The sequence below is a fragment of the Lolium perenne genome, chromosome 3 (genome assembly GCF_019359855.2).
Source record: "Lolium perenne isolate Kyuss_39 chromosome 3, Kyuss_2.0, whole genome shotgun sequence".
Classification (NCBI taxonomy): Eukaryota; Viridiplantae; Streptophyta; class Magnoliopsida; order Poales; family Poaceae; genus Lolium; species Lolium perenne.
This window is the reverse complement of record NC_067246.2, coordinates 332,342,400-332,366,097: the sequence shown is the minus strand read 5'-3', so window position 1 is coordinate 332,366,097 and position 23,698 is coordinate 332,342,400. Positions and strand designations below refer to the sequence as shown.

General features: G+C 46.5%; 1 protein-coding gene across 1 annotated transcript; it reads right to left on the bottom strand.

Moving 5' to 3' along the window:
* Window positions 1-6,422: 6,422 nt before the first annotated feature.
* Window positions 6,423-13,084, bottom strand: LOC127345843 (protein CLT1, chloroplastic). Its single transcript, XM_051372379.2, has 10 exons — window positions 12,485-13,084; window positions 10,881-11,026; window positions 10,726-10,763; window positions 10,522-10,637; window positions 9,924-10,023; window positions 9,805-9,840; window positions 9,612-9,662; window positions 9,416-9,539; window positions 8,617-8,742; window positions 6,423-7,152 (listed from the first exon to the last, which is right to left on the bottom strand). Exons 1-10 carry the CDS (start codon window positions 12,892-12,894, stop codon window positions 6,983-6,985), a joined length of 1,317 nt encoding a protein of 438 aa, XP_051228339.1. The 5' UTR covers window positions 12,895-13,084; the 3' UTR covers window positions 6,423-6,982.
* Between the last annotated feature and the right edge of the window lie 10,614 nt (window positions 13,085-23,698).

The window sequence follows — 23,698 nt, the reverse complement described above, 5'->3', positions numbered from 1 at the left end:
CTGCACCATGTTGGCGCTAGACTGACCCTCTCCTTTCTCAGTATTATCCTTAGCCCGAGCTTTCTCCTCAACATCAAGAGACGCTATCAGATTTTCAACTGATATCTCCTGTCTCTTGTGTTTGAGAGTTGTGGCAAAGTTCCTCCATGAAGGGGGCAACTTAGCGATGATGCATCCAGCCACAAACTTGTCAGGTAAGGCACACTTAAGAAGTTCAAGCTCTTTCGCAATGCACTGTATCTCATGAGCTTGTTCGACTACAGAACGGTTGTTCACCATCCTGATGTCATGGAAGCTCTCCATGATGTACAGTTCACTGCCTGCATCGGTTGCACCGAATTTAGCATTCAGTGCATCCCAGAGCTCTTTACCATCTGTTATGTGCATGTACACATCACATAGATGATCAGCAAGAATACTCAGAACGCATCCGACGAAGAGAGTATTGTTTTCCTTCAACTTGTTCTGATCTTGGTCAGATATAGTTCCTTCAGGTAAACCATCACTAACTTCGAACACTTTCATATGAGTAAGCCAGAGCATGGCCTTAACTTGCCACCTCTTAAAGTGCACACCGGTAAACTTATCCGGCCTCAGTGCATCAGCAAAACCAACCATTGTTAACTCAGGAAATTGCCTACAATTAGCACAATTAGGTTTTTGGATTGTTGGATAATTAGGCACAATTTCCATGATTAATTCCAGAATATAAAACATAACGACAGCAGCTACTAACATGTGAAACTCGAACATACTAGATGCATTAATCAACATGAGTAGCAGCAGCACAAACGGTAAAGAATCCATCGCTAAACAGATCGAGATATGTCGCACGTACCGATCTGGTGGAGGTGGCGGTGGAGGTGTAGCAGATGATGCCGCAGCAGTAACGTTGTTGATGACAACGTTGTTGACGACAGGGACGACGGGTCGAAGTAGACGACGTTGAAGACGACGGTAGGCAGCACCGCCCGACTTGGACGGAAGGCGACCCGTGATGAAGAGCTTGAGCAGTCGCGCAGAGCGCTTCCCAAAAACCTAATTCGCCCTCTCCCGTACAGGATCGTAAGGACGAGTGGTTCCAGATACCTGCTCTCCCGTTCGCCGATGCACGTCGGCGCGCGGGATGGAGTAGGCTACATTGGCGGCGCAAGCAGAGAGAGGTGGAAACCCTAACTCGTGTATTCGGTGTGTTTCTGCGGTAGCCGGGCAGGAGATTATATAGGCTCGGGAAACCCTAGGCAACATGGGCCACGCCCACGTCGCACGAACGTTTCGAGTCGGTTACAGATAGCCCACGATCCGGGAGCGACCCGAACCGACTAACTGCGACGCGTCCATCTAGGACTCTGTTCGTTTTCCTGAGCTGCAAAAAGTAAGGAAAGTCTCGGCTCGAGGCTCAATCCACTCACCACGAGCGCGGCGCGCGTGTCGTGTCGAGTCGAGACGAGCGAGCGAGGAGGAGGAGGAGCGCGCGCGTGTAGCACTCCTATTCTCACTCACTTACTAGTGGTGGAACAACCCACCTTATAAGGTGATCTAACTTCCTCCCAACTTTTCATGTGTGATTAAACTTCCCACCTCTTGCCACTCCCTAGTGAGCTGCCACCAACTTGGGCTCAAACTCACAAGGCTGCCACTAAGTGGGCTTTGAGATTTATAGGGAAAATCTGAAATCTAGTATGGGCCACCAAATGTGGGCCCAATATTTCAACAACAAGCACCCTTGAGAAGTGGTGGCTGCCTAAACGAGGAAGATACCCACGCAAGGAGAGTGTAGAATGATAGAGACGGGTTTGGCGTAATGTGTTGGATATTGTATTGAGCCTCTCGGGCGAGTATATATAGGGGTACAAGTCTTGGGAGCCAAGAAGGCTATTCTAGAGATAAGGTAGGAGATGATTACAAATCATATACTACCAAATACACATCTACCAAATATATCTCTATCACTCCCCCGCAGTCGTAGCGGTAGTGACGTGAACAACAGTAGCGTCGTGAACGGTTAGACTGGAAAGAAGCCGAAGGTAGGAACCAACGGGCTGACATTCCCCCGCAGTCGTAGCGGGAGCATCGTGGACGATGTTGCGTCGCAGATGCTTGGACTGTAGAAGAGCTGAGGTGCTCATGCGAGGTGATAGCCCTTTGTGCTGATGTCGAGGAGCCGAGAGCGATGGACGGGGCAACCTTGGTCAAGGGAGCCGCGCGAGGGGTCGTCGTGGTCGATGTCGTGGCCGGGTGCCGGTGTCGATGTAGCCGCAGGCGAGGTGGTGTGCGAGGAGAGTGACGGAGACACGCCGAGGCAGTCGTGGAGATGGTCGATGCCGAAGTCGATGCAGTCTGAGCCGTCGAGGACGAAGTGCAACCATAGTTTTGCCAGAACCAGGCGCACGTCGGGGGACGAAGGCATACTCTGGTTTTTCCAGATCCGAGTACGCATAGAAGAACTCGTCGGTGACGCGGTCGAGGCATTCATAGAGGTGATGCCGATGAAGACGTTGTCAAAGCCGATGAAGACGAGGCGCCGGTCCGAGCTTGCCAGGCCCAGAGACGCGTCGAGGACGAAGGCACGTGACGGTGTTGCCAGTACTGATCGTGCGGGTCAGGGAACAGTACAAAGTGCGCGCCATGTTGCAGTAGACTAGCAGAGGAGGTCTCGATGACGGGTGTCGGAGTAGAGGAGCAAGTGGCGTAGTCGGGGAAGAGGCGAGGACGCTGGCGGCAAATCTGTAGTGTACGAAGACGTAGAAGGCGGCTAACCCAGCGGTGACCTGGGGTGGTCATGCTGGACGCCTAGATGGGCGTTGCGATGGTCAGCGAGCCCAGCGCGACCTGGATTGGTTGCTGAGCCCAGCGGCGACCTGGGGTGGAGGCGCGGCGGCGGTACACGAAGTAGGCGAGGAAGAACCCGGCGGCGTGACGAAGACCATGCGCGGACGGAAGCGAAGTAGGCGAGGAAGAACCCGGCGGCGTGACGAAGACCATGCGCTGTGGTGGCCTCGGATGTCGGTGCGCGGGGGACGGCGAAGGTGACCGCGTGCGGTGACGCCACGGCCCGAGGGAGCGGCGTAGCTGTAGGGCGCGAGTCGGTGCAGCGGTGGGACGCCACCAGCGACGTACACGCCTCGGAAGGCGCGTCGTTGGCTAGCAACGTGGACCAAAGATGACGGCGTTGCGGCCCGAAGGGGCGACGCAGCGACAGCCCAATGCTCAATCGATGGTAGACGCGTGCTCGGGGACGTGCTTGGTGGAGACGTGCGCGTCGATTGATCAGACCGACGGCGGCGCTACACGTGCCATGGCGTGGACGACGTGCCGCAGATCGAAGTCATTGGTGACGTTGTCGGTGATGTCCCGGGCGATGACGGCAAAGACGGACCAGCGATGGAGACCACGCGGGCAAGACATCCTGCTGCATCGGACGTAGGTGTCCTGTGTGTGACGCGTGTGGCCGTGCCGCGCGGTTGATGAAGATGGCCGGTGTTGTAGACGCCGAGGTTGGATTAGAGGCGTGTGATGATGGCGGCGGTGGGCGACTCAATCCGATCGATGATCGGCAAAACCAAAAAAAGAAAACGCTGGTCGAGCGACCGGTGGAGTAAAAAGAAAACCAATCTACAGATTGATAAAAAGATTCGAGGGCAGCGGATCAACAGATCGGCGGATGAACCCTCATACGGGTTGCGCGGCTCCCGGAGTAGGCCATGGAGAGACCTCCCCGGGGGCAGGGCGGCGCGGAAGTTGTGCAACGGCTAGGTCATGAACGAGTGTCTGATACCATGTAGAACGATAGAGACAGGTTTGGCGTAATGTGTTGGATGTTGTATTGAGCCTCTCGAACAAGTATATATATAGAGGTACAAGTCTTGGGAGCCAAGAAGGCTATCCAAGAGATAAGATTTACCAAATACACATATACCAAATATATGTAAATTGTTCGACACACTTGTCTGCGGCGGCTGCTATGTCCTATGGAAGCTTCGGAAGGCCTGGTGTTTCAACAACACTCAACATCAGTACACACCGAGCCGAATAGCGTCAGTGATCTTGGAAGAGTTCAACTTGTTTTTTTTTTAACTAGAAAGAGGACTTTCCATTAACAATCATGGGAGGAACCCGACCAGGGCAAATGGCTTGGGGTTCAAGGAGACAAGGACCATCTTTGCGCCATCGCTCGCCAAAGCATCAGTTACTTTATTAAACGCCCTTGGATAATACGAAATTGAAAAGGCTTTTAAAAAGCTAAAGTTTTGACTTCGCGAAACAGCACACCATTCGGTGCTAGGCCGTGCTCTGTACTTGTACTCTGGACTGCTTGAACCAGTAGTTGTTGTGCTTGGGTCAGGGCTTGAACACACGCTTGGGCTTGGGCATGGAGTTGAGAACGCTGAGAAGGGAGGGATGGAGTAGGAGCTGCTGGTCATGTAGCAAGAGAGTGTTGTCGGAGACAGACAGGGCATCAGGCACGCACCAGAGCAGACTGCCACTGCCACTTCCTAGGCAAGCATTTTGCCTCTGGTTTCCGGAACGTGCCGCACGGCTTTCGGCCAGGTGCCTGGTATCTCGCGGTGACCTCAATTAGTGTTGCCGGTGACGACGTAGGCTGCTCCACGCCAATCTCCATCAGCGGACCGAGATGTTTTGCTGCTGCTCGTGCTTGTTGTAAGTAACCACGTTCAGAGAGGAACCCCAAGGAACTGACGGGCACCAACAGACGGAACGTGGTTGTATACGTGTTACATGCTTGGCCTCGGGCTAGTTGTACGAGGTGAGGGGAACGTGGCTTCCCAGGCAGATTCAGTGCACTGCATCTTCCTGCATCCAGTAGTCTCATCAACCATAGTACTCGAGTCCTTCTGTGTACTCCTTAACGCGCTGTTGCGTAGGTGCACTACTGTCGACTGGGACGATGACATGATATAGGCACCGTTGACAGTGCATGTGTGATGTGGGCGAATGGGATCACATGCGGTGCGATCCTCAACTACTGCATCACCCTCAGCCAACACAGCCAAGCTTTCTGTCCGACAGTTTCAAACGGGCATCCGTTATCGAGTCAAAGAAATGAGGAAATGGGGTTCTTGTCGTCAACGAAGTAACAGCTCTATTTGGAGAGTGGAGCCAGCCTCAAAGCCGTCTTGGTTCTCAAAGCCATCTTGGTTCTATAGTAATCTCTCAGCGTTTGAGTTGACTAATCCGATGGTACTTGAAGAAGAGTGAAACGACGAGATTTCCTTATAGGAGGAGAAAGGGATTCCTGTTGCTTTTGGGTGGGTCCAATCAAGGTACGAAAAAACTCTTTTCCCACGGCTCACTAATACGGTCCTATCTTACCATTCTTCTATCCTTCTTCTATCCTTCTTCATCACGGGACAGAAGTATAACGCTGATCTATAGATGATGGTTACGAGGGCAGTGGCACCCCCAGCCCACGAGAGTTCAAATCTCAGATATAACTCTTTGGTGTCTCGTAAAGGCGGAATATTATTTAGTGGTAGGCGATGTTCCCGTCGACACCGAGGCATCTGTGGTGATTACAAGACCAGCCGGATCAGTTATTTGACGCAATCCCGTGAAGGTGCTAATAGGGGTAGGGTGTGCGTGCGTTCATAGGGGTGAGTGTGTGCGCGCATGTGTGAGCGTCTTTAATTATACTGTGTTTCACAAAAAAAAAAGATACGGCAATGCAAAAAGGAAAATGCTCTATCTTCTTCGGAGGCTACAAACCTTCCAACCTCCGGATTCCCCACCGTTGGATCAATCAATCTAAGTCGTTAGATCGGATTCTTTGTTCAGTTTTGCTTTAAATCCCACTTTTGCTTCATTGAAGCAAAAAAGGTTCAACTTGTAGCACCACAGGCTCCGGCCTGCTCCGTCTGACATGTCTATTCTTTTTTTTTCTATTTACGTGAACCTTTTTCTGCTTCAATGAAGCAAAAGCGAAACTTTATTGCTGTGACGAAATAAAGTCTGAACGAGTCACATCACTTTTTCTGTTTTAGTTAAACCGTTTTTTTTTTGCTTCAATGAAGTAAAAGCGGGAGATTTTTTTATGCATGAAGCAAAATCTAAATTCTAGGTGAAAGTGGACACATGTCACACATGCAAGCTGGAGGCTCAAAGTTTGGGGCCTCGGGAGAATTTCTAGCACTGCCCATGCAGAAACGATACCTTAAAGTGGATGGAACATTTCTATTGAAAATGTATAATGATCCGGCTATTCCTACATCAGGGAAACCGGACTACCGCCTGTGTTGGAAAACAGGCAGCATGCAGTGGGCGGCCCACCTCGTGTCCTCCCCAACTCCGATCGCGCGATTGCCTGTCGGTCGGGGCACCCACCTGCATCCTCGACCTCCCAGAAAAAAGCAGCCCCCACGATCACACCAAGTGCAGCTGTGTATATAAACCGCAAATCATCACAGAATCAAAGATGCAGTCCCAGGCTCTCACCCTCTCAAAGCAATTCCTCAAACACAATAGTCTATCCGAAGGAACCCAACCAAACAGAGAGTCGTAAAGACCATGAACATCTACTAAGCACGGCCCAGATGGGCAAAGGCGTGCTGATGATGCTGGTGCTGGCAGCGGCGGCGATGCTCCTGTGCCTGCCACTGGTGCTGCCGCCCCTACCACCACCACCGGCGTTCTTGCTCTTCGTTCCCGTGGTGATGATGCTCCTTCTCTTCTCCCTGGTTCTCTTCCCGCCTGAAAACTGCGACAATCCTCCATCCCCGGCTTTCGCTCAGTAATAACAGAGAAAGCCTTGCTGTCTGGTACATTTCTTGCTCTTGACCTTTATTCTGTCTACTATATCCATGCGGCACTTCTTCGCTTTTATTGGATATACATATGATATACCATACAACATACAACAATCAGGTGGGCGGCAGGAGAACTTCTGCTCTACCTTTCAAGCCCAGGCGAAGATCCATGCTTGTGTACAACAAACGAGGAAAGACATGTATGCATGTCAGCTACCCTAGTCATTCCTCTTGTCCAAGGTTTTCCCACAATTTTGTGGCTGCGGAAGACTGTACATTAGTAAGCCGGCGATGAGAACCACTGCGCCAGCAACGAAGCCAGGAGGGAGGGTTGACGCCACGCCAATGTACGGCAGTGGTAGGGTGAAAGCGTAGATGGACAATGGAACTGCATCAAGAAAGACCATCATTAGTGAACTGTTGTTCGCTCCCCAGTGTGAAGGCTACAATTTACTGCATATATTCTAACAACAAGTATGAGATAAAAAATGTTGTTGGTGCTCTTCATCCAACAGTACGATACTGAACTTTTCATTAATTGGCAGGGGAGGAAGAAAAAATCTCTAGTTTGCATGTACGGTAGTCTGCCAAAGGAACGCACATGTATAAACTGATTGTGATACATACACAAACCAGCCAAGGACTGGCAATTGAGGAAGGACAGTGGATACCGCTTATGTAGTAAACAAATCAAAAGTATGCAAACAATGGTGATGAAAGATAGTTACAGCTTTACTTCAAAAAAGAAAGATAGTTACAGCTAAATCTCTGTGTTTGTTTTCCCCTTTTTTCCCTCGATAATAGTGGTAAGCTTGGTTCTGAAGTGACATGGTTCAACTAAGTTATGTGGGATCATGGTCAGCCAGCACAGCCAAGCTCCATCCACATTCCAAACATGATTTTTTATTTTGTGCTGTCCTAGGCTTATGGAGAGCGTATGAGGGTTGAACATACATCAACCGCTTGATAAGAAATACTCTTATTTGTTACACTTTAGCAAGCGCTACTTTCTGGCCCTATCATGCTTTCTCCACAACTCATCCTTTTAATAAAGGGTTTGCATCGTCCTGGTGGTCCAGTTTTTGTAAATAAAAACTCTAAACCTCAAAAGCTTCAAAGTTACAGAATGTAGGCAAGTCAGGTATGAAATTCCAAACATCCTATTATCCTTCTCTATTTCTAACTGATAAACTGGAACACAACACCGCTGTCATCAGATAAACTGAACATGTTATCTCCACGTATAATCAGCATGCCGAAGTTTTTTCTTTTCATTTGTACTTCACCATGTGCCACAGAGAATTCAGTTAAAACTGACCTCTCAGGAAAGGTTGTTTTGTAGCGCAAGGTTGGCAGACCTAAGCTTAGTCATCCCACATTTCCTTAAGCATGTGTTTGGTTCATTGAGACAGTTGTGGATTGCCACACTTTGTTAGTTATATATGGTATACATTGTCATAGACACAATTTCTTGCCAAATCTTGCCACACTTGTGGTGGCCATGTCTGTCACACTTCTTCTGTCAACCACAGTTTGCCTAATGTTAGTAGTGGGAACATTAGGTATCAAGTAAACACATGCTACTATCTGGTATGGTTAAACAACTGATTAAAACTGTCCTATGCAGTTTATTGTGTGGCACTCCGCTTTCAAATCTGAAAACCTTATTGTGACCATACACCCCCATGTCGAAAAAACAAGCTGGCATGTTTTATCTATGCCCTCCTTTCCAAGTCTCAACACAAAACCACTCTTCAGTAAGGGTTCAACATTAATTTTCGTGTTTCTACATTCAACTCAGTAAAGTATAGCAAAGGAAGAGGCCCATGGTGCAAAGAAAAAATATGTGAACCTGAGAATGTAGAGGCTAGGCAAGATACAACAGCAGAAGATATCTTCAGTAGATGTAGCAAAGATATATTGAATCCCATATTAACCAAAACAAATAGTAGAGGTAGCAGCGGCGCCCCATCACAACCTGCACAACTCAAAAGTTTAATAAGATGCTTGTGCAACATGTAAACAGGCTTACATGACTGCATTATTTATACAAGAAAAAGTGGGAACATAGCAGAATAAAAATAAAGTCATATCATTAAACAACGAATAATCATTGTGGTTAGGGGTGCGCAAAAATGATACCGAAGGGAAACTGTTCGAACTGGCTAGTGTTCATTTCCTTTTCACAAACCTAAATTTCATTTCCAGTTTAGTACAAAATTTTGAACTAAGCTGAAACAGGTGAAACCATGAAACCGTTTTTGCCCACCCTTAATTGTGGTGATTAAGAAGTTCACGGAATCAACTATGGGCAAATAAAATCCAAAGTGGTCCCTTTCAGAATAATGAAGAAATACATACAGGAAGGATGGCATTGAAATCAGAGACACAAATGATACTGGTTATTAAGTGCTAATGCAATGATAAGAGCTTCAGGGACTAAATGTTCTATGGCTGGTTGTCAATCATCAGTGATTTATTTATTAAGAGATATACGTTATTGATATAAATCTACACTTATCCCACTAATAAGTAATAACACCACCAATAGAGTCAAATGATCCAGGGATCCAATCACAAAATTATTGCATGCACCAAAAAGATCAAGAGAGATACCCAAAAATGTCCAAAAATAATTGGGGGGAAATTACCAGAAGATAATGATCCCATATTCAGAAAGCAGGCTGCACCATCTCTGATGTATGTTGGCAGTAGATGGAATGGAATACCCCATAACTTTGACAAGAATGGCAACAGGAGACACATAAAAATAGCCTGAAATGATACGTTTATTAATCATGATATATGAATTCTGTATAGTTGAAGTAGTAAACATCAGGACCATACTTGATAAGCAGAGCCATATGAGTTGACGACAAAAAGATCAACTGAGCCACCCTAGAAAGACACAAAAACAAATTGGTGTAAGACAAGTATCTGAAAAAATAATGAAGAGATAGCAGCTACAAGTAGCATGCTTGTAAACAGTAAGTTCTAGATCTCAAAAAAAAATGCTGCACTTATGGATGAAATGAAGTACCTTCAAATTCTTGGCAGCATCTATAAATATTATCTCCTGCAACAATTAGACTTTAGTTCTATCACATAAAATTTGTAGCTAAAGCACAATAATTGGTTACTGAGAAACACACTTGCTACCTTCAATACTGTATCGGCAGCTTGCAGAAAGAATGATAGTATCATCAGAAGTGGCCACAAAATTCCAGTACTTTGTAATGAAGCTCCAGCACCAGATCCACTATACATACCAAAGGTTCATTTTTAATCAAAGTAACATTAAGATACTGGATATCTTAATCATACACAAGCCTTCCACTTTGAAAACAACCTTTGAAATTACATAAGCCCCTATGCGATCATCCCCAATCCAGACACAATTGCAGACATGATCTCTGAGGTCAATGGACCCCGTAACTTCTCTAAAACATGGCTGAATTTTTATATATCTAGACAAATATCCACAAAATTACAGATTTTGAATGGGCTGATAGTTTAATAACACAGGGTTTGAAGGTCTAGACCGTCACTGCTCCCACCAATGCATTGTAATGAAAGACAGAACAGTATTGAATATGGAAAACTGAAATATCAGGCAGTTTTTGCCTAAAGCTCCATGATTGTAATCTGGGAATTATTGAAAAGCCATATTTTTGGATATTACTAGTTAAGTGTTTAATAGAATCAACTGCTTATTATGTTTGTAAAGCTAGAGTAAAATTATTAGAAATGAACATACCTTGCTACAGTTATTACCACACCAACTGTCACTAGAAAGCATCCTGTTATCTCATTAACTCTATATCGCCTCTTTAGAAAAATAGCAGACAAAAGAAGCTGAAATACGAGATAGGTCTGCAGGAAAGTAGTAAGACAAGTTTATAAATGCGATTGCAAGTGATAAAATGAAGACCTCATATATTCATAGTGATGACTCACCAACCTGTGACAATATTGGTATTGAAGCCCCGGACAGAACAGCTATCCAACAAAAAGCAAGCAGATAATTCTGTGAGTAAGTTTTGTATGTCACACATCAAGTACAGAGCTGAAAGTCTATTAGGAACATGCAGTATTTGATTTTGAGAAAAAAATTACCTCCGGAAGCCATCCCTGCTGCTGCTGCTAGAGCCTCTAAGAGACCCACAAGTATAAAAGGTTTCTGTGGTAGAGAAAGCATCTCATCTGTAACAGTGCCAGCTTGATATCGAAGATACAGGATTGAGAAATAGACAACGACATAGCTGCAAAAAGTAAGAGACCCATAACGTGTTATCAGCGTCCAATTAATGTTGAATGAGAAGAAGTCATATTTTCAGAAGCGGATGCAACCGCGCGAAACAAGCTCAAGAACCAGTCAAAAGAGTAACACGTAAAAATTACTCCCTCCAATCCCTTATATAGGGCATATTAGGTTTCATCAAGAGGCGGCTTTGACAAAGTATTACTCCATATGTGAAACAATGTGCAAATCCCCTCTGAATAATGTGCAATCCTTTTCCAAATGAATCCTACTCTCGAGATCGGTATCAAAACAGCCCAAACCTTCTTGTGAGACCAACATGAAACCGCCACAGTTTCGGAACCTAGGCCCTGCAGCCCCTGCCCATGGAGGAGAAGCAGCAAAAGACTTGCATTTCGACTCTGTGCATCCTTCCAAATTTTGCAAGCTCCGAAACCAGGTATCTTTTTTTCGGAAAGGAGGGAAACCGGCTATCTAAACTTGACGAAACAGGAACTACAGGGATTCAATTTTCTCCAAGTGAAAGACACTCTATTTGGTTTGGTTTTGTTTTGTTTGCTGCTGTTCTTCGGTTTGGTTTGGCCACAGGTGGTTTGTATTTGGCGCCTTATCGGCATTCTTCTTCCAATACACAGTGAGTCAGTAGTGATGCCCTCTCGAGGTTTGTACATATTTAAAGATGTTAAAAATTTCAAAACAAAATATCTCGTGTATATCTCCACATCCTACATGCTCACAAAATTGTTTCAGAAAAATTCGACTTTTTGTAAATAGGACAAATTTCGGTTTTCAGAAAACATTACGCGTGCGCATAGAACATGGAGATATACATGCAAAAAAAAATCCTAAATTTTTTAACATTTTGAAATTTGTTTTTAGATAAAGGGAGCATATGCACCTCAGATCAAAAGTGCGTTGCCGCCTAGTGATATAACATGTGTGAGTGAGTACGGATTATTATTACTATGGCATTGCAAACTTTTGGAGAATAATAATAGGGACAAAGAAGATGTGGCATTTACATGTAGAAACAAATTGACAAGAAGTCGCATGCGGAAAACAGTGCACGTGGAATCCAGGTTTTTTGTGTACTACTCCGTATTTGACTATCAGGGCGCAGGAAGGGCCAGCTCATGTGGCCACTAGTCACCAGGCACCAGGTGAAGAAAGAAACACACAACCGTACAGCAAGCAGGGCCAGATATAATCATGCTCCCGGTAACAACCAAAAAATCTTGGCCCGATAATCCCCCTGACACTGACACGCGGGCCCCCGCGCCGCGACGGAAGAAAGAGGAAAACAATGATTCGCGATTAGCGACGCGACAGAGAATCTCCGCTGCTCGAACAGCAACCAGGGGCGGACCCGTCGATTGGATCAGCACGAAGCAGAGCATCGGCTCCGATCACCAATCAATGGGCGGAGGGAGGAGGAGAGGGAGAGGAATAGGAAGCGTACCCGAAGGTGGCGAACTGCGCGAGGAAGAAGGGGTACTGGCGGAGCGGGACGAGGGCGAGCTTGTAGAGCACGCGGTTCCCGGTGCCCATGGCGACGACGGCCATCGTGGCGAGGGCCACCTCCGTCCCGACGCTTCTCCCCACCCCGGCGCTCCTCCCCGCGACCTGCCCCGCCGCAGCGCACAGCGCCGCCTCCCCCCTCTTCCTCCTGCCGCCGCCGCTGCTCGTCCTCGGCTCCACCGCCGCCCACGCAGCGGCCTCGATCCGCCGCGCGTGCGCCCGCAGCGCGACCCGCGCATCCCTCCTCGGGAGCCCCAGCGCCGCCGCGACCACCGCGGCTCCATTGGCGCGCTGCCCGGGGACGCGCAGCGGGTGCCGCGCCGTGGACACGTGCGGCGACGACGACGCCATCGGCGGGAATCAGGAACCAGTGCTCTGATGTAGTTGGTGGTGCAGGTGGTAGCGCTGTTTGGCTTGGTCTCTGCTTACTTTTGCTTCGGCGGCTTCGTGTGTTTCGGTGGCTGGCGGGAGCGGGGCGGCGGCGGGTCCACGCTTCCACGCCTCCGCAAGGTTATTGGAGTGGGGAAAGCCGGAAAGGAAAGAGGAGGTGAAAAGTGCAAGTAGTTTTTGCCGTGCGCGTTGTTTCCTTCTCGTTTTTTTATTCCTTCATTATTTACATACAAGTCCAATTTCTATTCTGCACTTTTCTTCCTACAAAACTGAAACTCAAAAATTCTCGAAGAAAAAAAAAACTGAACTTGGAATTGTAAAACAAGCACGTGATTTGAATGACAGACAAAAGGATGAGTACCATCACGAGAGGAGCTCCTGCGGTTTTGCACATTACGGCGACAAAGGAGCTCTAATCGCTAAATCGCGGAGCCTATACTCGAACACATCACATGCAAAATCCCAGAAAATCAAAGACTTTGAATTTTGCATAACTACGATCAGGATTTCAGCTTCTCGGGTCTTCCTTTCATGTTCTTCGTCCATGAAAGGATGTTAATCACTCGTAATAACTTCCTCTCGCACCAATCTATTACAGACATGAGCGCGGAACTGTGTACCAAAATATAATACGAGATGTTTAACGGTCACCTATGTTAATGTAATTTATCTTACATTAGCATCTATTTGTGTATACTCGACAAGCTAGTTCTTCACTGTTTAGTTTAAGTTTTGCACCAAAATTACTCGTGAAAGTTGGTTAATATCTCAAATCACTCATAATGTTCCCTTAAATCAACTTTAACTAGCATTTGATCTGAATAGTTTGTGAAACTGAACCAAAATAAAATCTACCCTTGTTTCTTATTTATACTAACCTTTTTTACTTCATCATGATAGACCACACCACTAAATTATGCCATCCTTTGTCTATATTATATATATCATCATCATATATATTACCTTAAGTACTATTTAAACAATAACTATCCTAACTAACAAGTTATTAACACACGCGCATGATAAGGTACATAATTTTTCACTATGTTAGTATTGATCATTACAAATGCACTCCATTTTCTCAAATAAAACTATAGTTTGTTATAAAACTTTTATTTTAAAATTTATTTTGGATAGTTAATGAAATTGTTCATCACAATGACTTTCACTCCAAATCTAAACAAACTAAAAGTATCACATTACTCTGATAATTAAGTAAAGTATGACCATTTATATCAAAAAGTATTTATGCGTGAAGTTGTGCATGCGTGGTATGCTAAATATCTACAAAACTAAAAAAAAGCACTAAAAACAATTTGATAGAGGTTTCTGGAGTAGAAAACTGTCAAGGTTAGGAACAACTAAGCATGAAATTCCAAATTGTATCAGATGTGTACATGTAGTTTTTTTTAGATAAAAAGGGGTGAACCTCCCCCCCTTCCTGTTCCATTGAAATGCAACCAAATGCCACAAGGTTTTAGCGAGCTGTGAACTCGACATTTTTAAGCAAAGTCTTACAACAACAAAAAGGAATCTCCATCACACTAACTTCTCACAAGCAATTTCCTGGCGCCAGCATTGAACGGCTCTACCAGGGTTGAGACTTGCATGGTCTTTCCTGGACAGTCCCATAAGCAGACACTTCATATCCATGGTATCCGCAAGAGTTCTCCACGGTGATGATCCAACCACATCAGGTTCGCATAGACGTCAACTTCTCATCAGCACGTCACATCAACACGACAGTTTTTCTTATTAGCTCTTTGACACATGGCCAACTCAGTGTCCCTGGAAACACATAGCATTACGAGTCTACCATAAGGTCCAGAGTACAGCCGAGGAAAAGATATTGAGGACAGAGTTATTAAATTCACTTATCCACCATCTAGCAATAGATTCAAAATTGTCCCCAACTTTTTGCCAAATACGTCCGAAATAATTTTTCACATGTATCTAGCTACTACACAATCAAAGAACAAATGTGAAGATGATTCCAGCTCATTGCAAAACAAGCAGGTGGAATCATCCAAATGTCTATGTTTACCAAGATTATCTCGTGTCAAAAGTTTGTCGTTCGCTAGCAGCCACAAGAAGATATGAATCTGCGGAGGAATATGAAGTTTCCAAACCGCTGGCGTATGGATCGGAACCACGCCACCTACCATAGAAAGATCGAACCGAATAAGAACCAGAGGGATGGAAAATCCAAACAGGGCAATCATCAAAATCGGAAAAGAAATAGTATGCACCATGACAATCAAATCCAGCCACCTATCATATAGGACCTGAGACCGTTCTTCTAAAGGTAAACTTCAGATTAGAACCGTCCCATGCATCGGCAATTGTACATTGTTGTTCATTAACTATAACATATAAATCCCAAAATAGGATAGCAAGAGAAAAATGACCAATCCATGTATCTTCCTAAAACATTTTTTTTACCATTACCAACATTCCATCTATACCCAACTTTAGCTGATGAAGCATCCCACATAAACCCTTTCTAAAAAGGGGAGCAGTGTACATGTTTACATTAAAGATATTAGGAGAGAGATTATACTTATAATCCACAATCATTTTCCAAATGTTATGGTCATCTAAATGATATCTCCTAATCCAAGACAACAACAAACAGAGATTAAAATCTCTCATATTCTGAATACCAAGGCCCCCATATTCTTTTTTACGGGATACAAAATCCCAGTTCACCAAATAATATTTATGAGAATGCCCAATATTATTCCAAATGAAAGGATCCATTTGTAAATTAATTGCTTTGATAGCCCACTTAGGAAATTTGAGGAAAGATAACAAGTACATTGGGATGCTAGCAATACATGCTTGTAAAAGGATCAGACTGCCTTTGTAAGAAAGCAGCTTACCTCGCCAACGGTAATCCGTTTAATGATCTTATCTAGAATGGGTTGTAAGTTTTTTTTTACTTTGAGAAATGCAAAGGCACCCCAAGGTAGATAAAAGGAAAATATGTGATACGGCATGAAGGCCTATGTGGAGCCCAATTTCAGGACTCCACCGGCTTTGTGTTTCGAAAATGACATATCGCATCAGAAAATTGATGTCTCATTTGCATCGGTATTTTCGAAAAGGATAGAGTACCCCTTGCCACCGATTCATGTAGGCTAACCAATTATGCGAGCTTTTGGGTATTTCCTTGTCTCTACTAGCAAAGATCGTGGATACTCGTGTTTTGTGATTATTTAGGCAAACTTAGAGCATCTCCAGCGTCCCCCAAAGCGTCCCCCAAACCGCGTCGGATTGAGCATTTGGGGGACGTGTTTCGTTCATGCCACGTTTAGGGAACGTCGCTCCCCAGTCGCGTCCCCCAAACGTCGTCCCCAAACATTAAAAATACTTTTTTTTTGGCATTTTTATTTCAATTTCCACAAACTAATACATAATTGGGAACGTGGTTTACACGAAGACATAGTTTGGAACATGGTTTTCCACAAACTAATACATAGTTTGAACCATGGTGGACACAAATATAAAATATTGCAAAAAAAACTAAACCTAGCTAGGCCGTGCATCGAAGGTTTCGTGTGTTCGCTGCCAAGAAAGAACACTCGAGGGCACACCCAGTCACCCAAACTGGAAAATCCAGCTGGTGACGGTGCCCTTGTTGGTTCTACCGAGGAAGAACAGACAGAGACCTCTGTGCACGTATTTGCTGCGAAGAAACAACACTAGTCGTCCTCCTCGTCGGTGATGTCGCCGTGGTAGTCCCGGCGGCTGCGCGTCTCGTCGAAGACCTTGACGCTCATGTCCCTGTCGCCGAAGTAGGAGAACAGGGGGATGAAGCCGGCTTCGAGGCTGTGGTGGCGCGCGAACTTCTCCCAGCCGATGTTGAGGTACATCTTGTCGCGCGCGTCGTAGATCACGTCGACGATCCACCGGTAGTAGCCGCACGAAGCCTCCCGCAGATGCATCGTGCGTGGGCAGTCGTCGCCGGCGACGTACTCGGCGAAGGAGTCCGGCAGCCTCTGGATGCCGCGTGGGTCGCCCTTGAGGACGAGGATGAACTCGAACAGCACGCCCAGCTCCACGTCCATCTCCGACGATGAAGACGACGACGTGGCAGGCGACGGCGAGCGTGCAGCTCTGCCGCGGCCACGACCACGGCCGCGAGCTCGGCCTCCGCCTCTACCAGACATGGCGTCGACTCTTGTTGAGATGGTGGCGGCTAGGGTTGGGGAGAGAGGCGCTAGGGTTTGTGTGTGAGAGGGACGATGAGAGGCGGCCCTTTTTATAGGCCGGAGGGAGGCGGGGGAGCGGTGGCGCTCATTAACGCCGGCACGCAGAGCTAGGCGCGACGCGTCGCTGCGCCTCTGCGGGAACTGCACCGTCGCTGCGCGCCAATAACTTCCGTCGCGAGGTAGGCGACGGTTAGGTGTGTCCGGCGTCCCCGGTGCGTCCCCTGTGGGGCGGGAACGGGCTCGGGCGCCGGACACCGTATCGGGGCGCGCCAGATAAAATTGGGCTTTGGGGGACGCGGCTGGAACCGTTTTTTGGTCCAGCGAGCCCCAAATTGCTTTGGGGGACGCGATTGGAGATGCTCTTAGCTAGTAGTACGATTATTTGTACTTCCTAGTGAGTTGTGTAGCTACAATGGAATGAACACTTATTTACATAATTGGTGTAGCTACAGTGGTTACTCATTTTTTCTGACACGACTCGGAATATTGGTCATACATGTTTTTTTTTTTTTTTTGAAACGGATTGGTCATACTTCTTATGGATGTTGACATGGGCGGTTTTGTATCCGTTCATGGAATATGTAATAATTATTTTGCAACCTATATAGGATTAAATTTGTAGTACAGTAGTATTATGTTGTACAAATAAGGACAACAGTGGCGAATGATGTCAGAAATAATTTCAGGTAAGGAACACTTAAAAAAATGATGCAAAGAACAAAATTGTCTGGACTCCGGAGACATTAATGATATATATAACTGAAACACAATCATTTATACAATAAGCATAGAAACATAGTATTTGACTGTAGGAAGAACCTACAAACATACCCGTAATACAATCTCAATGTTAAGTCTCTAATTCTTAGCGTATGAATAATGAATCTTAAAATGTTCACAAGAAACACGTGTATCTTAACGTATTCACCGAAAATCGAAGTATGGCAACTGCCATACCTTGCCCTAAGGGGAGCTTCCCCCCTCAACAAGGTTCCAGAGTAAACCATGTCTTGTAGTTATTCTATAAGTTACGGGGACTTTTTTGAAACTGCTACTCGTTGTGTCGCTTTGTGGAAAGTAGGCAGGGCCGGCCGGCACGGCGGCAGCTGAGAATGAATTTGCCATGGCAGTCGCGTAGACCAGGTGTATGGGGTGGATATGATTGAGGTCCTTCCGTCGCTAGCGCGTCTGTCTGGAAATGCGAATTCTCGTGGGGTACCAGCTAGAGATCGCCGTTCGTCGTATTGTGGTTCCTAGCTCAGAATGAACCTAGACGCAGCCTAGCTAGCTTGGTGTACCCTCCCTGTGATGAGCCTGGTCCATGAGGCAGTGGGGCTACAGCTACACTACAATGAGAGAAGAAGGAAGGTCCCGGCCGGTAGCTTTTGATGGAAAGGGACGTGAACGAGGGGAGGGAGTAGGCGGCACCGCGGCGCCACACCACACTCCACATGTGCGCCCCGCGACGTTTAGCAGCCATATCATGGAAATGATAGATAGCGGAGCGGAGTCATGGCTTACGTACGTCCGGCGGCACGCGCTCGCGTCTCTCCATGACAGGTATGGCCCCTGATGCGCTGCGTGTTGACCCGGATAGGGGCGTGTGCCGCTGAGAATCGAATCGAACCGAACCTGTCGTTCGTGCGGCTGCGGAATAGACGATAGACAATTCACACATTGGAGGGACGGGTCACGTCATCGCTGAGGCAGAGGAGCAGAGAGAGCGGCGCGCACGGCAGCCAAAGGCCAATTCATCATCCCTTCCGGAGTATCGGCCTCGATAGCTATTTAGAGGTCGAAGTTGTTTTTTTTTTTTTTGGCTCACACCGACGCGTTTAAAAAAACGTCAGCGCGAGTTTGAGCCTAAAAAAAATCGCCGGCAACCCTGTGTAGACCCAGTCGCAAAGAGCGTGAACCGGACGCGCTGGCGACTCGCGCCACGGGGATTTTCGCGGGTGGAGCCGCCTTGGCAGCCACAGGAACCCGAATCCTACAACTTTTAGAGTATTTCCCCGCCCGTCCGTCGCTCATTTCTCCATAAATCCTAAAGCCGTCGCCGGGAATCAGGAAGCGGTGCTCTGTGATGTGTGTAGAGAGTAGTAGTACTTGGTGGGGTTGTGAGAGGGAAGATTCGTGCAGGTGGTAGCGCTGGTTGGCTTGGTCTCTGCTTGCTTTTGCTTGAGCACTTCGTGTGTTTCGGTGGCTGGCGGGAGCGGGACGGCGGCGGGTCCACGCTTCCACAAGGTTATTGGAGTGTGGAAAGCCGGAAAGGAAAGAGGAGGGTGAAAAATGCAAGTAGTTTTTCCCGTGCGTGTTTCCTTCTCGTTCTGGATTCTTTCATTATTTGCGTATAAGTCCACTATTAGTACGCACGTGAGGATGTGGTACGACGCTCGTTTGATTTTGTTGCTAGAATTGAAACTCAGTACCAGCAGGGGAGGAGCCCTACGGTTTTGCATATTTCCTAAGGCAAGGGGGCGCTCTAGGCGCTAAATCGCAGAGCTTCGACTCAAACACATTACATGGAAAATCCGAGAGAACCAAAGACTCCAAAATTTGCATAATTACAACTAGGGTCTTAACTTCTCGGGTTTTTTTTTCCTAAAATGCTTGATATGTAATATACATTTCAAGTTTAAGATACAGAAATAATAAACTACTTTTTTTCACATGTTCATTCAGTTTCATTCATCATTCACTATCTAAAGTAGTTCGTCATTACATCCTTCTTAGTGGAGCACTATAATCCTTTATCGTCGTACTGCATCATTTTTACCGCTGCCTCGCTCAACAACATCCTGATATCTTCTATGGTGTCTCTCTCATGTCTCCCTCTCCTCAACATCTTACATGTACTATCTTCGCACAACTAACATTCAGTTGGTGGTATAGTCGCTACCACCACTATTATGGTGGTTTTTTTTTTCCTTCAATGCTACTATGGCGGGTTTTTTCCTTTCACTTTTTTATTTACTTTTGCACCAAAGTAACTCATCAAAACCGGTTAAGATCTCCACTCATTAATAATATTGCCTAAAATCACATTTAACTATTGTTTTTTTCTAAATAGGCCGTGAACCTAGAGCAAGTTTAAATTTACCCTTCTTGGTTATTATACTAATCTTTTTTTACTTCATCATGATAGACCACATCACTAAATTATGTCATATTTTGTCTATATTATATATCATCATCATATATTACCTTAATTAAGTATTATTTAAGTTATAACTATCCTAACTAACAATTTATTAACACCCGTGCATGACAAGGTACCTAATCTTTCATTATGTTTAGAATTGATCATTACAAATGCATTCCCTTTTCTCAAGTAAAACTACAATTTGTTATAAAACTTTTATTTTAAAATTTATTTGGATAAGAAAATTGTTCGTCACGACGACTTTCACTCCAAATCTAAACAAACTAAAAGTATCACATTACTTTGATAATTAAAGTATGCCTCTTTATATGAAAAAGTATTTATGCGTGAAGTTGTATGTAGTACATTAAATATCTACAAAACTTGGTACATCTTTTATAAAAAGCAATTTGATAGAGGTTTCTAGAGTATAAAACTGTCAAGGTTAGGAACAAGTAAGCTTGAAATTCCAAAGTGTATCAGATGTCTACATGTAGTGTATTCTCAAATCCGTAATAATGCTTTTTTTGCAACCTATATTTAGATTTGCAGCATTATGTGTTGTAGTACAAATAAGGAGAATATGTACAAACAAAATCATCTCCTGTAATTTCTATAAGTTATGGGGACTTGTATGAAACTATTACTCGTTCTGTCGCTTTGTGGAAAGTAGGCAGGGCCGGCACCGCGCGCAGGAGAAGCTTTTCGTCATGGCAGTGTCGTAGACAGGGACGGAGACAAGGGGGGACGAGCAGAGGCTACGCCCCCCCTATGCTTGTGATTTTCATTGAGAGATTAGCTATGATAGCTGCTTATTTAAGCTAATTTAGCTAGCTTACCCCCCTCATTGAGATGTCACACTAGCTTTGCCCCCCCTAAGATTGGATTCTGGCTCCGTCCCTGGTCGTAGACCAGGTTCACGGGCTAGCTATGATTGAGCTCTCGGTGACTCGTGTGGTATCCTAGAAATTTGTTAGAAATCGACGATCGTCATATCGATATCGTTGCTTGCTCGAATAGAATTAACCTACGATGAGCCTGGTCCACGAAGCAAGTGGGGCTACACTACACAGTCTACACAGAAAGAGAGAAGGAAGATCCAGACAGAGGCGCAAGGTCGCGGTAGCTTTTGATGGAAAGGGACGGGCACGAGGGCGGGAGCAGGCGGCACCGCGGCGCCACACCACACTCCACAGGTGGTGGCTGCTGTTCCGACTTCCGTGGGCTCCCGCGACCACCCACTTCGTCTTCACCACCCACCGTGTCGCTGTTTCCGTGGGCCCCGCGACGTTTAGCAGCCAGCCATATCCTGGAAATGATAGCGCAGCCGGAGGAGTCATCGCTTACGTCCGACGGCACGCGCTCGCCTGCGGTTCCAGCGAGCGGTGCGTGCGTGCCGACCCGGATAGAAGCGTGTGCCGCTGAGAATCAAATCGAATCGAACCTGTCGTTCGTGCGGCTGCGGCCACATGGGAGGGACGGGTCACGTCACTGCTGAGTGCTGAGGCAGAGGACTAGAGGAGCACATAGAGCGACGGCGTGCAAGGCAGCCGAAGGCCAATTCCATCAGTCGGGAACGACCCACCACCTCCCTCCCTCTCCGTCGGGACGTGTTGGGCGGTGTGCCCTTTTTCTCCCGCGATATATACTCCTTTCAGAATACATTCAAAAACAAGTTTTTAGACCATCTCCAGCTCCAGCCGTCGTCCCCTAAAGCCTCAAACGACGTTGAATTGAATGTTTGGGGATGTGTTTTTCTTCGTGCCGCGTTTGAGGATGTCGCTTCCCCAGTCACCGCCCCCAAACTTATTTTTAACATTTTTTTTTTGCATTTTCATTTTAATAGAGAATGAACATTCCACAAACTAATAGATAATTAGAAACCTGGTTTTACACAAATTAAGATATAGTTTGGAACATGGTTTCCATAAACTAATACATAGTTAAAACACTGCAAAATTAGGAACCCTAACTAGTGTTGGCATCGCTGATTTCGTATGTTCCCTACAAAAAAAAAAGAAAACACATCCTCTCCTGCAGGAGTCAAGTTTGTGGCACGCATTGTAACACTCAGGTCACATTTGTCCTCCTCTCCTGACCTAGCCGCCGCCCTCCTCCTCTCTCCCCCCCCCCCCTTCCCGAGCGGCGGTGGAGGTTTCGCCCGTCCCGAGCAGCCGCCCCCGGACCGCCTCACCTCAGCCGCCGCTGCTGCCGGCCTCGGCACCGGCCTCGACCATAGCCCCGGCCCCAGTGGCGGTGGCGGCGCCCCTTCCGTCAAACGACAAGGGGGAGGAGAGGGTTTTCGCGGTGGCGTTCCATGGGAGGTGATGAAGGGCCGGTGGAGGAAGCCGGGCGGCACGGCTAGTTGGACGGGGCCTGATGCTCTCCGTCGGTAGCCATGGAGAATTCGGTGGAGCGGTGGCGGCCTTCGCCCCCGATGACGGTTCGGCGGTGGTACGCATGATCCGAGCCTCCATCCTCTTCCCTAGTGATCCGGCAGGAGCCAGGAGGGACTGGCAGCGTGGGGGCTGCTGGTCTTGCTTTGTTTTTGTGGCGATCCTCGGGTTTCTCGCAAGCGAAGATGAAGATCTACCGTAGGTCAGTTTGCCTTGATCTGGCTGGAGAGATGAGTTCTAGAAAGCTCCGCCGGCGAATGAAACAGTGCATATTTTGCCTAGAATTTGTTGGATCGGGTGGTATTCGATCGCGTGCATCCATGTTTTTATTCCGACCGTTTGGTTCTGGAGAGAGCGACGTGAAGCTCTATTCTGTGTTGACATCAGGTGACTTTTTGGTCATGGTGAAGTCATAAGAAGGAATATGATGAAGCTGGATTGGTGGACTGGGTAAAGGAGGTTCGAATCTCCGTGATGCTGAGAGATTTGCTTGGCGTCCCGGGCTCCGCATCAGTGGTATGCATGTGGGGACGGCAATACAGGTGGAGTTCAGAGCCTTACATCTCAGGGTGAAAACCCAAGGTCTGACCTTAACTGATTGTGTCTGGCAATGACCTTGTTGGAGGCATTGTTTTGAGAGTGAGGACTATCTTCAGGGTGAAACCTAAGACCTTTGGTCGGGGGACGGCGGCACTGATGCACTGTTCCCTTCTTGGAACCGTCGCTTTTGAAGAGTCTGTATTTCAGATGTTGTCACGGTGATGATTGTATTGTTGTTGCTAGGTCTGGACTGCTGTAGCGGAAATTTTATTTCTTAGTTTTCTTTACTCTTTTTTGACTGTGTGCAGCTGTACTGCCACTAGGGTGAAGTGTTGTTGTAGAGGCTGAGTGTAATTGATATCTTTTGATATATTAATATATTCTCTTCATCTAAAAAGAAGTCATGTTTGTTGCTCCAATATTTAATATAGTTGAGCATTTGTATTATTCAGGTACCCAACTACCCATCATGC